The following is a 21,180-nucleotide window of genomic DNA, read 5'->3' on the forward strand; positions in this document are numbered from 1 at the left end:
CCCAAAGTGCTGGGATTACAGGCGTGAGTCACTGCGCCCAGCCCACCTTGTTCTTCAAACCTGGATGAGAAGTGGAAACTCAGTTTGGAAGGATCACTCAAGAGGATAAATGGCTGCAAGCTGTCAAAAAGCCACACCCATTACATGATCTATTTGATTTGTTACCTTCACAAATAAGAAGACTTTTCAGATCTGGATTTCAACTTGTTTTGTTAATAATTGTCTTTATTTGCATCACATTTTTTGTTCTTTTTTTTTTTTTTGATAGTTTCACTCTTGTCGCCCAGGCTGGAGTACAGTGGCACCATCTCAATTCACTGCAACCTCCGCCTCTGGGTTCAAGAGATTCTCCTGCCTCAGCCTCCTGAGTAGCTGGGATTACAGGCATGTGCCACCACACCTGGCTAATTTTTGTATTTTCAGTAGAGGCAGGTTTCACCATGTTGGCCAAGCTGGTCCTGAACTCCTAACCTCAGGTGATCCACCCACCTTGGCCTCCCAAAGTGCTGGGATTACAGGCATGAGCCACCGTGCCCAGCTAGTACTTTTTATTCTTAAATTGATTATGCTTTGCATTTCTAGATGTCTTAAGTCAACAACAAAAAATAAAATCATGATAGCTAGATGCTTAGAAATGCTCTCACATATCATGGCTCCTTTGTAAGCAGATGGCTCAACTGAGTTCCCATTGCTTTGTTCCTCTGTGTTTCTAACCAATTTGGCCTTGAGCCTTCACTAAATTCTCTTTTTTGAGCCCAGGAATTTGAGTCCTGAAATTTGTGATAGGAAGAACAATGTATATCCAATCAATAGTTAATTTTTAGCTAAGAAGCCACCCATTCTTTTTTTCTTTAAAACCCCCTTTGTGGCCAGGTGTGGTGGCTCACATCCGTAATCCCAGCATTTTGGGAGGCCAAGGTGGGCAGATCACAAGGTCAGGAGTTCGAGACCAGCCTGGCCAATATGGTGAAACCCCATCTCTACTAAAAATACAAAAATTAGCTGGGCATGATAGCGGGCACCTGTAGTCCCAGCTACTCGGGAGGCTGAGGCAGGAGAATCGTTTGAACCCGGGAGGCAGAGGTTGCAGTGAGCTGAGATTACACCATTGCATTCCAGCCTGGGCAACACAGTGAGACTCCATCTCAAAAATAAATAAATAAATAAATAACCAAAAAAATGAAACAAAACAAAAAAAACCCTTGTATCTGCTGATAATCAGAACATATATTCAGGACAGCTTGAATCCCTATCTCTACAAAAAATAAAAACTAGCCTGGCAGGGTGGTGTGTGCTTATGGTCCCAGATACTCAGGAGGCTAAGATGGGAGGATCGCTTGAGCTTGGAAGGTCGAGGCTGCAGTGAACTGAGATTACATCACTGCACTCCAGCCTGGGCGACAGTGCAAGACTCCATCTCAAAGAAACAAAACAAAACAAAACAAACAAATAAAAAACAGTGCAGTGGCATGATCTCAGCTCACTGTAAGCTCCACCTCCCAGGTTCATGCCATTCTCCTGCCTCAGCCTCCCAAGTAGCTGGGACTACAGGCGCCTGCCACCACACTTGGCTAATTTTTTTGTATTTTTAGTAGAGACAGGGTTTCACCAAGTTAGCCAGGATGGTCTCAATCTCCTGACCTCGTGATCCGCCCGCCTCAGCCTCCTAAAGTGCTGGGATTACAGGTGTGAGCCACTGTGCCTGGCCAAAAGTTTGTGTTTTTTCTGGCCTATATATGGACCAAATAGGGGCTTGTGGACCTTGGCTATTGTCCTCAGAGCAGTACCATTCTGCTCTTGCATCTAACTTTGAGCTTCCTCAGGTCCTACCAACATATGTGTAACTAGATTACTGAGGTCAGGGTGGAGCCCATTCACAAATAGGGCAGACAAAGCATTTTCTATGTCGGACAGGAATACCTTTCATTATTGCTCTGAGCTTAAGATTTTAACGACGGCATAAGGGTAGTTAAAGAAACAGACATGGTTGATTTGACAGCCTAACTTTTATAACTTACCTAGCTGGGTTTTTTTCATTGCATCGTCAAGGTGGGAAAGTAACCAAAGAAGTCAGCAGATTCAGAGGAGGCAGAGGTGGCTAGTGAGAAAGAGGGAGAACTTAGAAGCCTCTGCTTGCCAACCAAAAATACATCCCATTATTTCTGGGGTGTTTGGGATCCCCCCTCTTTTTTTTCAATGCAGTCTGGAGATGAGCAGTTTTGTTCAGGTTAAAACTTCCCCACTGTGGCCACTAAAATTCTAAATTATTTTTGGTAAGATTCACTCATTTCTCTAGAAGAGCACGAGTCCTGCGATGGAGTCCCAGAGCCCCTGGATTTAAATGAACCCAGAATTGTTTGTTTTCCTGGAACCTTACCTATTAGAGGTCTTTTACTAAAACCATTTCAGTTTCTGTCTGACCCGGTCAGATACCTGAAGCCTCCCTACAGGATTCGTTAAACTTCCATCACAACTTCCAAACCCAGTCCAGATCAGCAACACTCAATTAAAGTTCTGGAGTTTGTATGTGATATGGTTTGGTTTTGTCCCCACTCAAATCTCCTCTTGAATTCTAATCTCCACGTGTTGAGGGAGGGGCTTAGTGGGGGGTGATTGGATCATGGGGGCGAATTTCCCCCTTGCTGTTCTCCTGACAGTGAGTTCTCATGTGCTCTGTTGGTTTAAAAGTGCGTGGAACATCCCCCCTCACCTCCCCTGCCACCACGTAAGACGTGCCTTGCTTCCCATTCGCCTTCCACCACAATTGTAAGTTTCCTGAGGCCTCCCCAGCCATGCAGAACTGTGAGTCAATCAAGCCTTGTCACCCAGGCTGGAGCGCAGAGGCATGATCTCGGCTCACTGCAGCCTCTGCCTCCCGGGTTCAAGGGATTCTCCTACCCCAGCCTCCTGAGTAGCTGTGATTATAGGCATGTGCCACCATGCCCAGCTAATTTTTTTGTCTTTTTAGTAGAAACGGGGTTTCACCATGTTGGCCAGGCTGGTCTCCAACTCCTGACCCCAAGTGATCTGCTCACCTCGGCCTCCTGAAGTGCTAGGATTGGCCGGGTGCAGTGGCTTACGCCTGTAATCCCAGCACTTTGAGAGGCCAAGGCGAGTGGATCACCTGAGATCAGGAGTTTTGAGACCAGCCTGGCCAACATGGTGAAACCCTGTCTCTACCAAAAATACAAAAATTGGCCAGGCGTGGTGGCGTGTGCCTGTAATCCCAGCTACTTGGGAGGCAGAGGCAGGAGAATCACTTGAACCCATGAGGTGGAGCTTGCAGCTGAAATGGTGCCACTGCACTCCAGCCTGGGCGACAGAGTGAGACTCTGACTCAAAAAACAACAACAACAAAACCAAACCAAAGTGTTGGGATTACAGGTATGAGCCACCACACCCAGCTTAGCCTCTTTTCTTTATAATTACCCAGTCTCAGGTAGTTCTTTACAGCAGTGTGAGAAGGGACTAATACATCTGAGTGGGAATTACCAGTGATGACCTTCAAATATGCTGTGGAAAGCGGCATGCAGGGGGCTCAGTGAAATGCCTACACCTGTTTGCTCATTGCTCCTGGAGGCCATCATTAGGCCCAGGATGGGGAGAAATCCTTCAGATCCTTCTGATGTCCTTCTGAAGGATCCTACTTCTGACATCAGATCTGCTGAAATATAAACTTAAGCCCATTTACATTTTAAAGAGTTTATTTGAGCATTCAGTGACACATGGATTAAGATGGCAGCAGATCAAGGCAGCTAGTGCCTCTCTTAGACAGGAAGCAAAACCTAATCATGGATTTGCAGAAGCCAAAGAAAACAATTTTGACTGGTTAGAGTGAAAAGTCCCAAGTTAGAGGTTAGCTGGCAGTTTCTGATTAATATAGTGTATTAGGCTGGGTGCAGTGGCTCACGCCTATAATTGCAGCACTTTGGGAGGCCAAGGCAGGTGGATCACCTGAGGTTAAAAGTTTGAAACCAGCCTGGCCAACATGATGAAACCCCATCTCTACTAAAAATACAAAAATTAGCTGGGCATGGTGGTGGGCACCTGTAATCCCAGCTACTCAGGAGGCTGAGGCAGGAGAATTGCTTGAGCCTGGGAGGTGGAGGTTACAGTGAGCAGAGATTGCACCAGTGTACTCCAGCCTAGGCACCAGAGTGAGACTCATCTCAAAAACAAACAAATCAAAACAGTGTATTAGTCTATTCTCACACTGCTATAAAGAACTATCCGAGACTGGGTAATTTATGAAGAAAAGAGGTTTGATTGACTCACAGTTCTGCAGGCTTAACAGGAAGCATAACTGGGAAGCCTCAGGAAACTTACAATCAGGTGAAGGGGAAGCAGGCACATCTTTATCAAGGTGGCGAGAGAGAGAGAGAGAGAGAGAGAGCGATTCTCCTGCCTCAGCCTCCCAAGTAGCTGGGACTACAGGTACCCGCCACCACGCCTGGCTAATTTTTGTATTTCTAGTAGAGATGGGGTTGCACCATGTTGGTCAGGCTGGTCTTCAACTCCTGACCTCAAGTGATCCATCTGCCTCAGCTTCCCAAAGTGCTGGGATTACAGGCATGAGCCACAATGCCCAGCCTAGATAAATTTCAATGCTTTTCTCCTGCTCAAGTCTTTAGTTCTCAGGCCCAGCCAAAAAACCCTAAAAGGACAGAGATAAAATTTTGCCTGCCCTACAGTATCTTAATGGCTTTGTTTCTCTGGAGAATCCTAATAATCCTAATGTCATTGCTTGCCTAGGACACACCAAAACTCACAATTCAGCAGGAAGCCAGGAGAGCCCCCATCCAAGCAGAATGACCCTCCCATTAACTTGGGCTGCTTGGAGCTACTCAGCTAATCCTCCAAAGTCCCAGGACAGGGAACTCCTCACATCCCTCCTTCCTAGAACCCCTCATTGCCCTCCTTCCTGGAGTCTGTCCCTCTGACAGGTGCCTGCTGGGCCCAGAAAGCATGTTTCTACGCGACACTTCTCCTTCTCTACACTGTGTGGTGCTCCAGGACGGTGATCATGGTTATTTCTCTTTGTTTCTCTCTCTTTTTTTTTTTTTTTTCCCAATTCCGGTTTGTGAGGTTCAGTAAACACAGCCAGGCTGAGGGCTCCAGGAAGCCACTGACTATGCTAGAGCAGCCATTGTCTAGCCCTCTGCTCTGCCCTCCCCCCGACCTCCAGGCTGAGAGCCGAGAACCCCTTCCCAGGAAAGACAGTGCTCACAGCAGCTTTCTTAGAAATTGTATTGGTCCTGGAGAAAGGGAGGCAAGCAGCCCCTGCCTCCCGCTCAGAGTCCCCCCAGCCCTCACTGTTTCCCGTTGCCATTGATGGGGAGGTTCACGTGCTCAGGGGAGGCCAGGAAAGCCTTGAGCTTGGGCCGGGCACTGAGGCGCGCCACATATGCCGAGAGCAGGGGGAACGCATCCAGGCAGCCGGGGGCCAGGACCTCATGGATCAGCAGCAAGTCCAGCAGGTTGTAGTCAGCGAAGGAGATCTGCAGGGCAGGCGGGCCGGGGACTCAGCCAGCGGGAGTAGGCTGGGGAAACTGGGGGCAGAGGGCCTAATCCCATCCCCTAGGTCTGCCCCACTTTGCTTGAACAAATGGCTCACACGTATGTCCATCTGTAAACAGACGGTGGCGAGGAAGGCACAGGATGGGGCCAGATGCTCACCTGGTCTCCCACAATGAAGGTCTTGCCTCCCTGGTTCTGGGACAGCAGGGTCTCAAAAGGCTTCAGTTGCCCGGGCAGTGCCTTCACATAGTCATCCTTGCCCGCCTCCTGCCAGACACCACCATGTATCATCCTCCTACTCTCATCCCTCCCAGCCCCTGAGACGCCCCCTTTGTCTGCCCCAGGCCAGAGACCAGAGTCTCAGAGTCTCCTCTGCTCGCTCCCCACAACCAGGCTAGCACCAAATCCTGTCCATTTCAGCTGCCAGTTCATCTCTATTCCATTCTGCCTGTCCATCCTTGCTGGGATTTCTCACCAGATGATTGCAAAAGCTTCAGAGCTGGCTTCTCTGGAGGATCCTTCCAGACCTCACATCCAGACACAGCCCTGTTCAGACTTCTCCATGGCCCCCAGGGCCCTTAGGAGACTCCAAACCAGTGGGTTCAAGGCCTTCGGGACCTGGGCCTGCTCCCCGCATCTCTATCTCCTTACCCACCCCCGACACACAAGGAAGTGTACGCACACACACACACACACACATACACACACACATACACACTCTGCCTCTGCTAAACTGGTCCCAGGTCCCCAGATGTGCTCTGTGTCTGCATACTTTGCTTAGCTAAAAGTGCCAGCACCTCCATCCAGAAACTGGTGACAGATCCTCCTCCGCCTCTGGCTACTCCAGGAAGCCCTCGCCACCCCAGGAGATCAGAAACCACCAGTTGCTGGAGGTCTCTGTCCTTGCACTCTCCCCCACAACCCGTTACTTGACTGGTTCATGTCCCAGGCAATGAGGGTGCAGGTTGTGTCTTGCCCCTGGCCCAGAGCTGACCCAGCCCCTGCACCCTGACCCAAGGAGGGGTCAGCCCGAGCCACGTGAGGGGTAGGGGGGTGAGGGCAAAAGCAGCTTCTTTCTTTGTTCAGCCCCCAGTGCCCAGCCCTGGTGCAGATGCTCACGTAGTTGGTGTAGATGAGGGAGAGGTATTTGCAGCGGAGGTCCTCCACGCCGTCATTCACCATGTCCACCAGGGCTGCCTCCCGCTGGTCCTTCCCATAGAGCCCTGGGGTTGGGTGGGGGGGAGCAGGCAGCGTGACTGGGCGCCTGATCAACACACAGTCACCGGGGATGGGCCAACCACGGGGCTGTCTGTGAGCCCCGGCCTGGGAGGAGGGGAAGAGGAAGTGCGTGGAAGGATGGGAGACTGCCACACAGGAGGTGCTCAGAGCTCAACTGGCACCTGAGAGGCAGTCTGGCACAGGGGAAGGGCTGCAGGCACCCAGGCTTGACCTTGGGCAAGCTACACAACCTCAGTGGGTCTCAGTTTCCTCCACTCCAGAGGGCTGCGGGGCAGCTGATTGAAATAAAAGGGCTCCGGAGGCAGAGGCTTGCCCATCCCTGCCCTGGACTTGGAGGTTCAACACTCACCAAGAGTGCGGCCCAGGTGACGCAGGAAGGTATTGGACTGGTACAGGGTGAGGTCTCCGTCCTGGAACTTGGGGAGCTGCCCATACAGCTGTGTGGGGAGGCATGGCTCAGTGAGGGGCACTGAGCTTGGCCGTCCCCCGATCCTAGTCACAGCCCCCTAAGGCGCAGCACCCCCTCCCCTTGCCTGGGCATGGTCACTTACGCAGGAGGCTTTGAGAGAGCCCTCTTGCCAGGTCTCCACTGTCACCACCTCCTCCTTCCAGCTCTGGCCCTGGTCTGCCAGCAGCATGCGCAGGGCCGCGCAGCGGCCTGTGGGGAGGGAGAAGCACGAGATGTGGGGACCGGGCAGACCCCGCCTCGCAGCAACCCGGAGGAGGGGTCAGGAGTGCAGGGAGGGTACAGGGGAACAGAGATTCCACACAAGATTTCACACAACACTGGGGAGGGGAGCTGGCATGGCGGGAAAGGCGGGGCACCGGGAAGGAGGCCCGGGGTAAAAGTCACGCGACGGAGGGACAAGGGGGGTTCGGTTCTCTCCACGTGCGCGAGGGGCCGTGGGCTGCAGCCCTAGCCCCTGCCTCCCCTCCCTGCCAGAGGTTCCTACCTCGAACTGGGAAGTAGACCACGGTGTAGGGCGGCACTGCAGCGGACAAAGAAAGGTTTGCTGGAGCCCGGGGGAGGACGCCAAGGCGCGGTGCGCGCAGCCTGCCCTCCCCGGGTCCCATCCCTGCCCGAGGCGCAGCGGCCCCCTGAGAGCCGCTAACGGCACTGGGGACTTCCTGGGTACTCTGGGACCCCGTCCCGGGTCTCCAGGTGGGCGAGGGGCCCTGCCGGTAGCCCGAGCCTGATGCCGTGGGTTGGCCCCATGCTGGGAGATCCGAGCCCCATCCCCCGGGGGCGCGGGCCGCGAGGACTTACTAATGGCGCACGCGGCGGCGGCGACGACGAAACTCCAGCGCAGGCCTTGCGGCCTCCGAGCCTTATAAGGGTGGTCCCGCCCAGCTCCGCCCCAGTGCTGAGTCACGGCGCCGGCCGCGCCTCTGGAGGGTCCCGCGGGCTCCCGCCGGCCCCAGTCCCGGTGGCCGCTGCACCTGGCGTCGGCCGCAGAGGGGCGCCTCGGAGCTCCCGGAGTCGCCGCGCAGCTGGCCTGGGAAGCCTTTCCCTCTTCCCCAGGTGCCCAGCGGGGCCCAGGGAGTAAACGGACAGCAGGAAGAGGACCGCAATGAAGTGCGCACAGCTACTGGCGCGTCGGGGCATCGCGGGGGGAGATTCCCTAAGAACTCTGCGATCCCGGAGCTTGCACACGCGATTCGCGAGGCAGGGGAGAGGGAGGGGTGGAGGTCACTTAGGGGAGGGGAAATGGCTTTTATTTTATTTTATTTTATTTTGAGACGTAGTCTCACTCCGTCGCCCAGGCTGGAGTGCAGTGGCGCGATCTCGGCTCACTGCAACCTCTGCCTCCCGGATTCAATCAATTATCCTGCCTCAGCCTCCGAGTAGCTGGTGCATGCCACATCTGACTGATTCTGTATTTTTAGTAGAGACGGGGTTTCACCATCTTGGCCGGGCTGGTCTCAAACTCCTGACCTCAGGTGATTCGCCCTCCTTAGCCTCCCAAAGTGCTGGGATTACAGGTGTGAGCCAACGCACATGGCGCTCCTTCAACTTTTATTTAAAGTTCTGGGGTACATGTGCAGGACGTGCAGGTGTGTTACATAGGTAAGCGTGTGCCATGATGGTTTGCTGCACATATCATCCCATCGCCCAGGTATTAAGCCCAGCATCCGTAAGCTCTTCTTCCTGGTACTCTCCCTCCCCAGCACCCCGCTCAACAGGCACCAGTGTGTGTTGATCCCCTCCATGTGACCATATGTTCTCATTGTTCAGCTGCCACTTATAAGTGAGACCATGTGGTCTCACTGGTTTTCTGTTCCTGTGTTAGCTTGCTGAGGCTAATGGCTTCCAGCTCCATCCATATCTCTGCAAAGGACATGATCACATTCCTTTTAGTGGCTGCACCTTAGGCTGTTTTCTTTGGCTTTAATGCCTGCTTTCTGTTGATTTGCAGATCTTCATTTATTCTAGATATTGATCTCTTGTTGGCTTTCAATATGACAGACAGCTTCTCCTATTCCATCAACTGTCAAGTTTGTCCAAGGAGTCCTTCATTAAACAAAACTCCTTAATTTAAGTGGAATCAAATTCATCAAGGGATTTTTGTGGTGGAGAAGGGGTTGGTGTTTACGTTTTGTGCCTTTAAAACTTCATTTAATGCAGCCGTAAAAAAGAACCAAGATCATGTCTTTTGTGGGAACATGGACGGAGCTAGAGGCTATTATCCTTAGCAAACTAATGCAGGAACAGAAAACCAAATACTGCATGTTCTCACTTGTAAGTGGGAGCTAAATGAAGAGAACTTATTATCACAAAGAAGGAAACAACAGACACTGTGGTTTACTCGAGGGTGGAGGGTGGGAGGAAGGAGAGGAGCAGGAAAGAGAACTATTGGGTACTGGGCATAATACCTGGGTGATGAAATATTCTGTACAACAAACACCCATGACACGAGTTTACTTATGTAACAAACCTTCACATGTACCCCCAAAACTAAAATAAAAGTGAAAAAGAAAAAGAAATTTCCTTTAAAGTCTTTTTCTTTTTTAAGAGCTGTATGTTGCCCTGGCTGTTCTCAAACTCTTGGCCTCAAGTGATCCTCCTGCCTCAGCGTCCCAAAGTGTTGGCACTACAGGCGTCCCAAAGTGTTGGCACCACAGCCCCCCGCCTTCAAAGTGTTTCTTGACTGCCCTGGGTCACAACAATATTCTCCTATGTTGTCTTCTAGTAACTGTGTCTCTTACCTTCACATTTTTTTCCTCGTATTTAGAGGCCACTCTAGCATGTGCTCTTGGCTAGGAAACCGCTTTTATTATTCTCTAAGTAAAGAGCCATTTTCCCCAGCACCATCGACAGAACAGTCTGATCTGACTTACGTGTTTTTGTTTTGTTTGTGTGTCTTTTGAGATAGGGTCTCGCTCTGTCACCCAGGCTGGAGTGCAGTGGCACAAGGACAGCTCACTGCAGCCTCAACCTCCTGGGCACAAGCGATCCTCCCACCTCACCACTCCCTGCCCCGCCCTGAGTAGCCAAGACTACAGGCCCAGCATGCCACCACGCCCAGCTGAATTTCTGTTGTTTGTTTTGAGATGGAGTCTCACTCTGTCACCCAGGCTTGAGTGCAATGGTATGACCTCAACTCATTGCAACCCCCACCTCCTGGGTTCCGCCAATTCTCCTGCCTCAGCCTCCCAAGTAGCTGGGACTACAGGCACGTGCCAGCACACCCAGCTAATGTTCGTATTTTTAGTAGAGACAGGGTTTCAGCGTGTTGGTCAGGCTGGTCCTGAACTCCTGACCTCAGGTGATCCAACTACCTCGGCCTCCCAAAGTGCTGCGATTACCCCCGTGAGCCACTGCACCCGGCCAATTTTTTTTTTTTTTTTTTTTTTTTTGTAGAGACAGAGTTTTGTCATGTTGCCCAGGATGGTCTCAAACTCCTGGATTCAAATGATCCACCTGCCTCGGCCTCCCAAAGTGCTGGGATTCTAGGTGTGAGCCACCGCACCCGGCCTCCTGTGTTGAGTTGCCGTAGGTAACTGGGTCTGCCTGTTGGTTTTCTGTGCCGTTGTATTCATGGTCTATTTGCTCTGGTGCCTGTACCACATTTTTTTTTTTTTTTTGTAATCACTATGGTGTTATAAATCTGGTTGGGAAAAGCACATCCTCCAGCTTCTTTTTCCTTTTCTTTTTTTGACTTTTTCTTTTAGTTATTTTTGGATCTTTTTTCACCTACAAAAATGTGATAGTAAATGTATCAAATTTCTTGAGAAAATCCAACATTTAAAAAAATGCTGTTAAAAGCCAGACAAGGTGGCTCATGCCTGTAATCCCAGCTACTCAAGAGGCTGAGGCAGTAGGATTGCTTGAGCCCAGAAGTTTGAGACCACCCTGGGCAACACAGCGAGACATCGTCTCTAATCTACCTGCATCAACTGTGTCTGTTGAGACGTCTGATGTCACATGGAATCTTGTTATTCTGAGAGTCATCTGTTCTTTCCGGAAGCTTTTTAAAAATTATTTTCTCTTTTTTTGTTTTTTCATTTTTAAATTTTTTAGAAAAGAGAGACAGGGTCTCACTATGTTACCCAGGCTAATCTTGAACTCCTGGGCTCAAGCAATTCTCCTGTCTCGGCCCTCCCAAAGTGCTGAGATTGTAAGTGTGAGTCACCATGCCCAGCCTATTTTCTTTTCTTTTTTCTTTTTCTTTTTTTATTTTTTGAGACAGGACCTTGCTGTGTCACTCAGGCTGGAGTGCAGTGGTGGGATCATGGCTCACTGCAGCCTCAACTTTCCAGGCTCAGGTGATCCTCCTCCCTCAGCCTCCCAAGTAGCTCAAGTAGCTGGAACTACAGGCGTGTGCCACCACATCCAGCTAATTTTTGTATTTTTTATAGAGACAGGGTTTCGCCATGTTGCCCAGGCTGTCCTTTTTTTTAATTATTATTATTTAATTTTCACCGAAGAACTGTGATCACAAGGAAGCTTTTATAATTTTTGTCACCTTGGGTTTTCTTTAATTTCACTCTAATCGTCTAGGTTTGGTGCTCTTCCTGGCTTGCCAAGCTCTCTCTCTGATTTGGCCTCTTGGCCCTTCGGTCTGAGGTTGGTCATCTTTGTTCAGTTTTGAGAAATGTATCTCCATTGTTTCTTCTGAGATTCCCTCTTCTCCATCTTCTTCCTCCTCCTCGTCCTCTTCCTCCTCCTCCTCCTCCTCCTTCTTCTTCTGTGACTTGCACTATCTAGATAACAGCCCTCCTAATCTATCTCCTATCACTTTACTGCCTTTTTTTTTTTTTTTTTTTTTTTAGACAGGGTGTCCCTGTACTGCCCAGGCTGGAGTATAGTGGCACCATCTCAGCTCACTGCAATCTCTGCCTCCCGGGTTCAAGCAATTCTCCTGCCTCAGCCTCCTGAGTAGCTGGGATCACAGGCTCCCGCCACCACGCCCACCTAATTTTCATATTTTTAGTAGAGACAGGGTTTCACTATGTTGGCCAGGCTGGTCTCAAACTCCTGACCTCAAGTGATCCGCCTGCCTCGGGCTCCCAAAGTGCTGGGATTACAGGCGTGAGCCACTGCGCCTGGCCACTTCACTGTCATTTGTGTTTCTTCTGGTTTATCTTTCCTGGGAGAGTTCCCCAGCTGACCTCGTCACTCACCTCTTCTTCCTTAAGTCTCATACCTCGTATGATCCATCCCATCTGTTATTGGCTTTCTTCGATTATTGTTTTTATATCTACTCTTTCTTTTTGTTGTTTTTTGTAACTTCCTATTGCCAGTGCCTTTTCTCATGTCCTCGTGCATTTCTCTTGTGTGTATTCTCCAACTGTGTGCTCCACTCATTCAGCATCAGGGGATGTCCTTGTCCCCTGAGATGTCTCCCCTGGAACCAGTGAGCTTGTGCCCTTCCCCTGGTGGGACTGGTCATTCTTTCGGGTAATATGCCAGCCTGTGGTTTCAAAGCTAAGGAAGGAGATAAGCGCCACCAGACCACAGCCAACCTCTCCCCTTTGCTATCACTCTTCAAACAGAGCTTGAGGTCAGACTGTCCCCTTCCCAACCTTGGGAAGCAGCGCTGGGGGAGGTGGCTCCCCACATTCTAATGTGCTGGTGCTTGGTGTTTCCAGGGAAGTGTGGGAGGGAGGGAGAAAGCCCACCCCAGTCAGTCCCACTGTTCTCCCCAGTGCCTCACCCAGCAGAGGGTAGCAGAGGCTAACTTCAGTTTAGCCTGCACCAGGGTCAGCGTTCAGCAGTGACATCCCTCAACAACTCCAGAGAGTAGTAAGAAAGGAACTGAATGCAAACTCCTTCCTTCTGGCATCCTGCCATGGCCACCTCCAGCCACGCACAGCCTCCACCCCCACACACATCTCCACGCACATCTACTCACATCCCTGTACACCCAGACACACACAGGTTCACAACAGCCTGCAGCCTACAGGAGGGGCTACATCTCACTTTATTTGTTTAATTTTACTGTTTTCCTGAAATCTCTGTTTCTCTCTGTGGTTTCTCCCATATTCCTACCGGAGAGGGAACTGAAAGCTCATGATGGTTCACCATCTAAATCAAGGGTTGGGACACTACAGGCCTTGGTTCATCACCTGCTTTTGTAAATAAAGTTTTCTTGGACCCCAGCCATGCTCACTCATGTGTGTGTTATCTATGTTTGTTTTTGTGCTACAATGGCCCAAATGAGCAATTGCAACAGAGACTATGTGGTCCTCAAAGGTTAAGATATTTTCTATCAGCATTTTCAAGAAAAATTTGCTGACCCCTGATCTAGACCAACGTCCAGACCCCAGCCTCAGGAAAAGCTAGACTTCTAATGTCACCCATTCGACCTTCGCCAACAGTGGCTCCATAGCAATGCCATCTTCCCCGTGCAGTGCCCAGCGCCTCCCTGATATCCTGGCAGCATAGGAGGGTTCCAGGCCAGGGTGGGAGCCATTGAGATGCTCCTGAAATGTACTGTGAGGATGAGCAGATCTGGTCCAGCTTAATCTTCGTAGTTCTGAACTCTTATCCAAGGGGAAGGTTCCCCAGTGGCCTCACTGAGCCCAGGCACAGGGATGGATGGGCCGCAGGCATGGGCTGATGCTTCCCTTAAAAGAGTTGAGGATGCCCGTCTCAGGGCTGGGAGCTCTACGTGGTGCTTGGAGCACCAGTTGTCCTGAGCAGGTGTACTGAAGCTGGGAAAGCCCTTGGCCTCTGTCCCTTTCTTGGTCTTGATCCACGGCTGTCCTGTGCCCACCACGCTGCCATGTGCAGCCAGCCCAAGGGCTGGGACTCCATCAGGGCAGCAAAGGCTAAGCCGAGGTTGACTGCCCAGCTCAGCAGGGCATCGAAGCAGGCTTGGGCTTGAGTCCAACACTTTCCCAGAGGCAGCTAGCGGCGTGGGGGCTGGACGGCCAGTGCTCCAGGCCTTTGCCCATATCATTTGTGGTGTCCCAGCCAAACCAGACTCACCGGGGCTGCATTTAGTGGCTTAGCACTCAGAGTCATCCTCCCCAGGCCTCCCAGAGTAACTGGAAGCCCAGTTCATCTTCTGTCCTTGCTGGAGGAGGCCCCATGGGTGGCAGTGAGCCTTTTCCAGGGAGTCTCCACTCGGTGCCAGGATGCTGGTGTTGGCGGTGCTTCGGGCATGGTGGGAACAGCCTCAGACCCCGCTGACAGTCACATTCCTTCAGACTGCATCTGAAAGGAACCTTGTCATCCAGATAGACCAACCCTCACCTCTGCATCAACTCTCCAGGGCTGGTGGCCAGCGTCCTGCCTGCTTTCCTGAGAGCCTGGAAGGATGCAGTTAGCGGAACAGCTCTTCAAGGAATCCAGCGATAGAGAAGATAAGTGCCTTGCCCTCCTGGCGCTAAGATATCATCTCCCATCCATGGCCTCAGGGGTGAGAGCGCAGCCTCTAGGCTGGGTGGTCTGGGATCAATTCCCGGCTCCTCCGTCACTCTCCGCAACCTTGGCCGTGTGACTTGCAACCTCATGCTCCCTTTCCTCACCTGCAGTGAGGACAAGCTGAGGGCTTCAAGAGACGATGCTTCACACACAGCGAGTGCATGGTAAGTGCCAGCAGCAGTCACTCGTACTCTGCCTGCCTGGTCCTCTGGGGCTGCGTGGCCCCATCCTGCTGAGCCCTCCCCAAGGAGACCCTCGGCTTCTCCTCCTCCTGCCTGAGGGGACTCTGCAGAGGGTGGGGGCTCAGAGTCCCCTGGGCTGAGCCCTGTGGTCCTCACCTGGATATTTCCAAATGCCAGTTCTGCTGCCAGCATCTCTGCCCGCTCCAGGGCTGGCTCCAGGGAGTGAGGGCCCTGACATGCTCTGGGTTCAATCCCAAAGCACCCCCGAGAACCCTCCCACACCTACCAGGGGCCAATGAGCTTCATCCCAGAGTGGGAGAAGCCCCGGCCTCAGGACTCAGGCCCAGAGGAGGCTTTTTCCTCCCTGCTCCCAACACGTGTCTTAGGCCCCACCCACCTCGCTCCTCCTCTCCAGGCTAAGCCCCAGGCATCATCCGTCTCAGACCCAGTCCTGCCTGTCCCAGACCCAGTCTCCAAGGTTCTAGAACCCTCCTGAGGCAACACCAAAGAGTGCAGAAGCCAGGACAGCTCCGCTTGGGAAAGAGATGCAGCTCCAGTTTGGAGGGGACCCAGAGCAGTAGAGCTGCCCCTCCCCACCTTCCTCCTTGAACACAGGTTTCCTGGGCACCTACTATGTGCCAGGCATGGCTGAAGGCACTGGGGACACAGCAGGGAAGGAGACAAAGTCCCCGCACTTTGGAGCTTGTGTTTTATCTACTTATCCATGCGGAGGAAGACTGTCAGTAAGTCTTCACAGGAAAAAGGTGTCAGTCCCTCTCCCTGTGTTGGCAAAACTTCCCAGAATTATTTCTATAATCACCCCCTGCTGTCTTAGGCTGGGTCTCTCAAAAGGCAGAGCCCAAGACGGGGCTTGAATGCAGTGGCTTGTTTTGGGGAGTGGTTCCAGGGCACGGAGTGGAGGATCATGGAGAATGGGACAGGGCAGGAGACGGGAGCCCCTCTGAGGTGCGTCATCGGGCTGGCACTGCGGTGGCACCTGAGGCTGCTGTCCTCTAGGGACTTCTGAGGAGCCAGGTGGGACAGAGGAGAGGGGACTGTATGTCCTGCCTCCCACCCATCACTCAAGGGCTCATGACTGCTGACGCCTGCACTCCAGGTCTCATCTGAGACCACCAGGGAGGTTCCAGGAGGTGACCTGTGCTAGAAAGGCCTCAGGGCAGAATCTGATAGCCACAGGTGCTCTGAGGCAGGGGCTGTCAGGTGGCACCAGTGGGAAGCTGACTGTGGCAGCCATGGCTGGAGACCAGGCAGGCAGAGAGCATGGGTGGGGTGGGTGCGGCAGGCCCAAGGTCCCCACATGCCCCGTCTTCCTGATGTTCCTCCTTCCTCTTTTTTTTTTTTTTTTTTTTTGAGACGGAGTTTCTGCCACCCAAGCTGGAGTGCAGTGGCACAATCTTGGCTCATTGCAACCTCTGCCTCCTGGGTTCAAAGTGATTCTCCTGCCTGAATCTTCTGTGTAGCTGACACTCACTACCATGCCCAACTAACTTGTATTTTTAGTACAGATTGGGTTTCACCATGTTGGCCAGGCTGGTCTCAAACTCCTCACCTCAAGTGATCCACACACCTCGGCCTGCCAGAGTGCTGGGATTACAGGCGTGAGCCACTGCGCCTGGCCTGTTTGTTTATTTCTTTTCAGAGACAAAATCTCTCTCTGTTGCCTAGGATGGGGTGCAGTGGCACAATCACGGCTCACTGCAGCCTCTGCCTCTGGGGCTCAAGCGATCCTCCCACCTCAGCCTCCTGAGTTGCTAGAACTACAGGCACGCACAGTCACATATGGCTAATTCTTAAAACTTTTTGGCCTGGTGCGGTGGCTCATGCCTGTAATCCCAGCACTTTGGGAGGCCAAGGCAGGCAGATCACTTGAGGTCAGGAGTTTGAGACCAGCCTGGCCAACATGGTGAAACCCCGTCTCTACAAAAATACAAAAAAATTAGTCAGGCATGATGGCAGGTGCCTGTAATCCCAGCTACTCAGGAGGTTGAGGCGGAAGAATCGCTTGAACCCAGGAAGCAGATGTTGCAATGAGCCAAGATCCTGCCGTTGCACTCCTGTCTGGGTGACAAAGCAAGACTCTGTCTCAAAAAAACCAAACAAACAAACAAATAAAAAAAAATTCCATAAAGACAGGATCTTGCTATGTTGCCCAGGTTAGGAGGCCCAAGTTTTTAAGTTAAAAAGACAGAGGCAGTTTCTAAGTTGTTTACCAAGAATTTATGATAAAATAACATAAGTTACTGACTAGCTGTACATTGTTCTTTGTGTCACAAATCCCAGAAACGTGAACAAAGTGAGGGAGGCAGGAAACAGGAACGAAATGCCTTTAAACAATTGCCCGGGCAGGGTGTGGGTGTAGGCGCGAGGGTCGCTGGAGTTTCGTGCTCACATCTCTCTGGGCCTGATGAATTTTTCAGACTTCACACAGCTAAGACTTCTCCGAGCTACTTTTCTTTGCTCATCTCCCTCCTTTTCATCAAGATCTTTCAAAAAAAAAAAAAGCATCAGAAGTGAAATCATTTTCACTCCTTAGTCTTAGCCTTGTATCCCTAGGAAGGCTCCTCCCTGGCTGGTCCCATCTGACACTGTGGGGTGCCAGGGGAGAATAGGTCTCAAAGAGGAATTTTAAGAGCACCAAAAGCCAAATTAGGATGGCATCACAGAGGGCAAAAATGCGACCTCCGTCTGATTTATATACCTGCTGCCACTTCGTCTTGGTGTTCAGAATACAATGAGCATAGTTTTCTCAGGAGTAAAACGGGCCAGGTGTGGTGGCACACACCTGTAATCCCAGGGCTTAGGGAGGCCAAGGTGGATGGATTGTTTGAGCTCAGGAGTTCGAGACCAGCCTGGGCAACATAGCAAAATCCTGTCTTTACAAAAAAGTACAAAAATTAGCTGGGAGTGATGATGTGTGCCTGTAGTCTCAGCTACTCGGGAGGCTGAGGTAGGAGGATCCCTTGAGCTCAGGAGGCAGAGGCTACAGTAAGCCAAGATCACACCACTGCACTCCACCCTGGGTGACAGAGCCAGACCCTGTCTCAAAAAGAAAAAAAAAAGGAGTAAAACAACAAGAGACCGATAGCCCAAATATAAGTGTACATAAGAATCACAACCGGCCAGATGTGGAGGCTCATGTCTGTAATCCCAGCACTTTGGGAGGCTGAGGCAGACAGATCACCTGAGGTCAGGAATTCGAGACCAGCCTGGCCAACGTGGTGAAACCCCATCTCTACTAAAAGTACAAAAATTAGCCAGGTGTGGTGGTGGGCACCTGTAGTCCTAGCTACTCAGGAGGCTGAGGCAGGAGAAGCACTTCAACCAGGGAAGCGGAGGTTGCAGTGAGCTGAGATCGTACCACTGCACTCCAGCCTGGGTGATAGAGCGAAATTCCATCTCAAAAACAAAAACAAAAAAAGAATCACAACCAGAGTTTGTCAGAATGACAAAAACAAAAAACAAAACAAAAAAACCCTATTCCATCAGGGACTCAACTAAAAACATCATGAAGGAAATTAAAACCCAGTCCTTCTTTAGAGACTTGTGGCCAGGAAATAAATCAAGATTTAGTCAAAATTATAGGAAAACAATAAAATCTCACAAACAATGGTCAGGGCTGGAATCTAATAACAGGTATGCCACAGTTTACTTTTGAAAGATTAATTCTCTCTCTCCAGTTCTGCATTTCTATCAAATAGAAATCTTAGTAGGACTGATTTTCTTGCTAAATAAGTTTTAGTCTTATACTTGGCCTGATTATTTGCAAAAAGTGCAATAAGAACAGTGAGTGGCCATATAGGCTCTTTTTTTTTTTTTTTTTTTTGAGATGGAGTCTCGCTCTGTCACCCAGGCTGGAGTGCAGTGGCCGGATCTCAGCTCACTGCAAGCTCCGCCTCCCGGGTTCATGCCATTCTCCTGCCTCAGCCTCCCGAGTAGCTGGGACTACAGGCGCCCGCCACCTCGCCAGGCTAGTTTTTTGTATTTTTTAGTAGAGACGGGGTTTCACCGTATTAGCCTCTTTTTAATTGGCTTTGCTGGAGCTTTTTCTTTTCTTTTCTTTTTTTTTTTTTTTTGAGATGGAGTCTTGCTCTGTCACCCAGGCTGGAGTGCAATGGCCAGATCTCGGCTCACTGCAAGCTCCGCCTCCCGGGTTCACGCCATTCTCCTGCCTCAGCCTCCTGAGTAGCTGGGACTACAGGCACCCGCCACCTGGCCCGGCTAGTTTTTTGTATTTTTTAGTAGAGACGGGGTTTCACCATGTTAGCCAGGATGGTCTCGATCTCCTGACCTCGTGATCCACCCGTCTCGGCCTCCCAAAGTGCTGGGATTACAGGCTTGAGCCACCACGCCCGGCCTGCTGGAGCTTTTTCATAAAGAATCTCAGGTTGGACTTTTGAAAACCTCCCCAGGCTTTGAAGCCAAGCCAAGGATTCATGATCAGCCTGTGCCTGTAGTACCTGTATGAATTGGATGAATTCCTCTCTTCTCAAGGTCCCAAATATCTCGAGTTTCCTGGGCCTGTCAGACAGTGACATTCTTTCCTTACCACAATGTAGGGTTCAGCCCTACAGGGCCTATGGGTTTTTCTCTTCGTATGCGGAGTCGAGAGATTGTAGAAATAAAGACACAAGACAAGAAGATAGAAGAAAAGAGAGCTGGGCCTGAGGGACCACTACCACCAAGACGCGAAGACTGGTAGTAGCCCCGAATGCCTGACTGCACTGCTATTTATTGTATACAAGGCAGGGGGGCAGGGTAAGGAGCGTGAGTCGTCTCCAATGATAGGTAAGGTCATGCGAGTCACGTGTCCACCGGACAGGAGGCCCTTACCTATTTGGTAGCTGAGGCAGAGAGAGAGAGAGAGGGAACAGCTTATGTCATTATTTCTTCTATGCATTTCTCAGAAAGATCAAAGACTTTAATACTTTCACTAATTCTGCTACTGCTATCTAGAAGGCAGGGCCAGGTGCACAGAGCAGAATATGAAAGTGGACCAGGATGTGATCACTGAAGCACAGCATCACAGGGAGACATTTAGGCCTCTGGATAGCTGCGGGCAGTCCTGGCTGATGTCAGGCCTTCCACAAGAGGTGGTGAAGCAGAGCGTTCTCTAACTTCCCTGGGAAAAGGGAGACACCCTTTCCCGGTCTGCTAAGTAATGGGTGCCTTCCCAGGCGCTGGCACTACAGCTAGACCAAGGTCTGCTAAGTAATGGGTGCTTTCCCAGGCACTGGCGTTACCACTAGACCAAGGAGCCCTCTAGTGGCCCTTGTCCAGGCTTGATAGAGAGCTCACACTCTTGCCTTCTGGTCACTTCTCACCGTGTCCCTTCAGCTCCTAATTCTGTATGGCCTGGCTTTCCATAGGTAATAAGTATAGAACAGGTAATAATTATAGAACAGAGATTAATATAATAATGAAATAAAGAGTAATGCTACAAACTAATGATTGATTATATTCATATACAATCATGTCTATATTCTATTTCTAATATAACTATTCTTATTCTAATTGTTTTCTTTATTATACTGGAACAGCTTGTGGCTTCAGTCTCTTGCCTTGGCACCTGCGTGGCTTGCCGCCCACACCACAAGGTTAGGAAGCTTGTAAGGGAGCCATTAAAAACCAGGTACCAGACCAGTCTTTCCAAGGGCTTTTTACTGGCTCTATACAGTCAACCCCAACTCCTCGAAACAATCTGGTCGTACCTGAAAATATGCCATTGCAGTCAAAGCCTTGGTAAAATTACCAGTGTCTTCAATGTGCCCAGTTACAAAAGAAAACATACTCTTATAGAACTTATGCAGATAACTATATTGCAATAAAATAAGAATAGTCACAAATAGTGTTCAAATTTTGGAGAAATCAGGTAGAGAGAAAGGTAAATATTTCAATTTTGCTCACAAAAGTATACTTTGCCCAATGGCTGTGAGTTATAAATAGCTCAAAAGAAAAAGTTTTCTTGTTTCTAGAAAACAAAATATAAAAAGAATCAGCAATGTTTCAAACAAACAAAAGCCACAAAAATCATTTTAGTCCTCTATCAGTTCAGTCCTACATAATTAATTCTTGTTCTCCTTCATGCTGGGTTCACAACCTTCATGAATGCATCAGTTATTTATTAGGGTTCTGGAAGTTTTTACTTAGTTCAGTGGTTTGATCTCTAAATTTAGTTACCAAAGCAGGGTGCAGTAGCTCATGACTGTGGTCTTAGTGTTACCGGATGGAAAGTCTTGACTGTGAGTTGTCCAGGTTCTTGACATGTTGAACAAAGAACTGAACAAAATGCACAAACAAAGCAACAGAAGATGAAAGCATAGATTTATTAAAGCAAAAGTACCCTCCACA

The 21,180-nt window shown here is 50.4% G+C and overlaps 1 protein-coding gene across 43 annotated transcripts in view; it reads right to left on the reverse strand.

Annotated features, from left to right (window-relative positions):
• Nucleotides 1–5,230: 5,230 nt before the first annotated feature.
• The window catches only part of LOC126935360 (glutathione S-transferase P), a 175,241-nt gene continuing 159,291 nt past the window's right edge, over nt 5,231–21,180 (reverse strand). For 18 of the 43 annotated variants that reach the window (XM_050756686.1, XM_050756691.1, XM_050756661.1 and 15 more), the window contains 7 exons: nt 8,024–8,062; nt 7,710–7,745; nt 7,308–7,414; nt 7,106–7,193; nt 6,637–6,740; nt 5,677–5,784; nt 5,231–5,498 (listed from right to left, as the gene is read on the reverse strand). In XM_050756686.1, coding sequence (XP_050612643.1) covers nt 5,310–5,498; nt 5,677–5,784; nt 6,637–6,740; nt 7,106–7,193; nt 7,308–7,414; nt 7,710–7,745; nt 8,024 — 633 coding nt within the window. In that variant the 5' untranslated portion in view covers nt 8,025–8,062 and the 3' untranslated portion in view covers nt 5,231–5,309. Of the gene's footprint in view, nt 5,499–5,676; nt 5,785–6,636; nt 6,741–7,105; nt 7,194–7,307; nt 7,415–7,709; nt 7,746–8,023; nt 8,063–9,879; nt 9,884–15,630; nt 15,635–21,180 lie in introns of those variants that run through there. The other 25 variants (XM_050756682.1, XM_050756694.1, XM_050756674.1 and 22 more) reach the window with 5 other exon arrangements.

This window comes from Macaca thibetana, chromosome 14 (genome assembly GCF_024542745.1).
Source record: "Macaca thibetana thibetana isolate TM-01 chromosome 14, ASM2454274v1, whole genome shotgun sequence".
NCBI lineage: Eukaryota > Metazoa > Chordata > Mammalia > Primates > Cercopithecidae > Macaca > Macaca thibetana.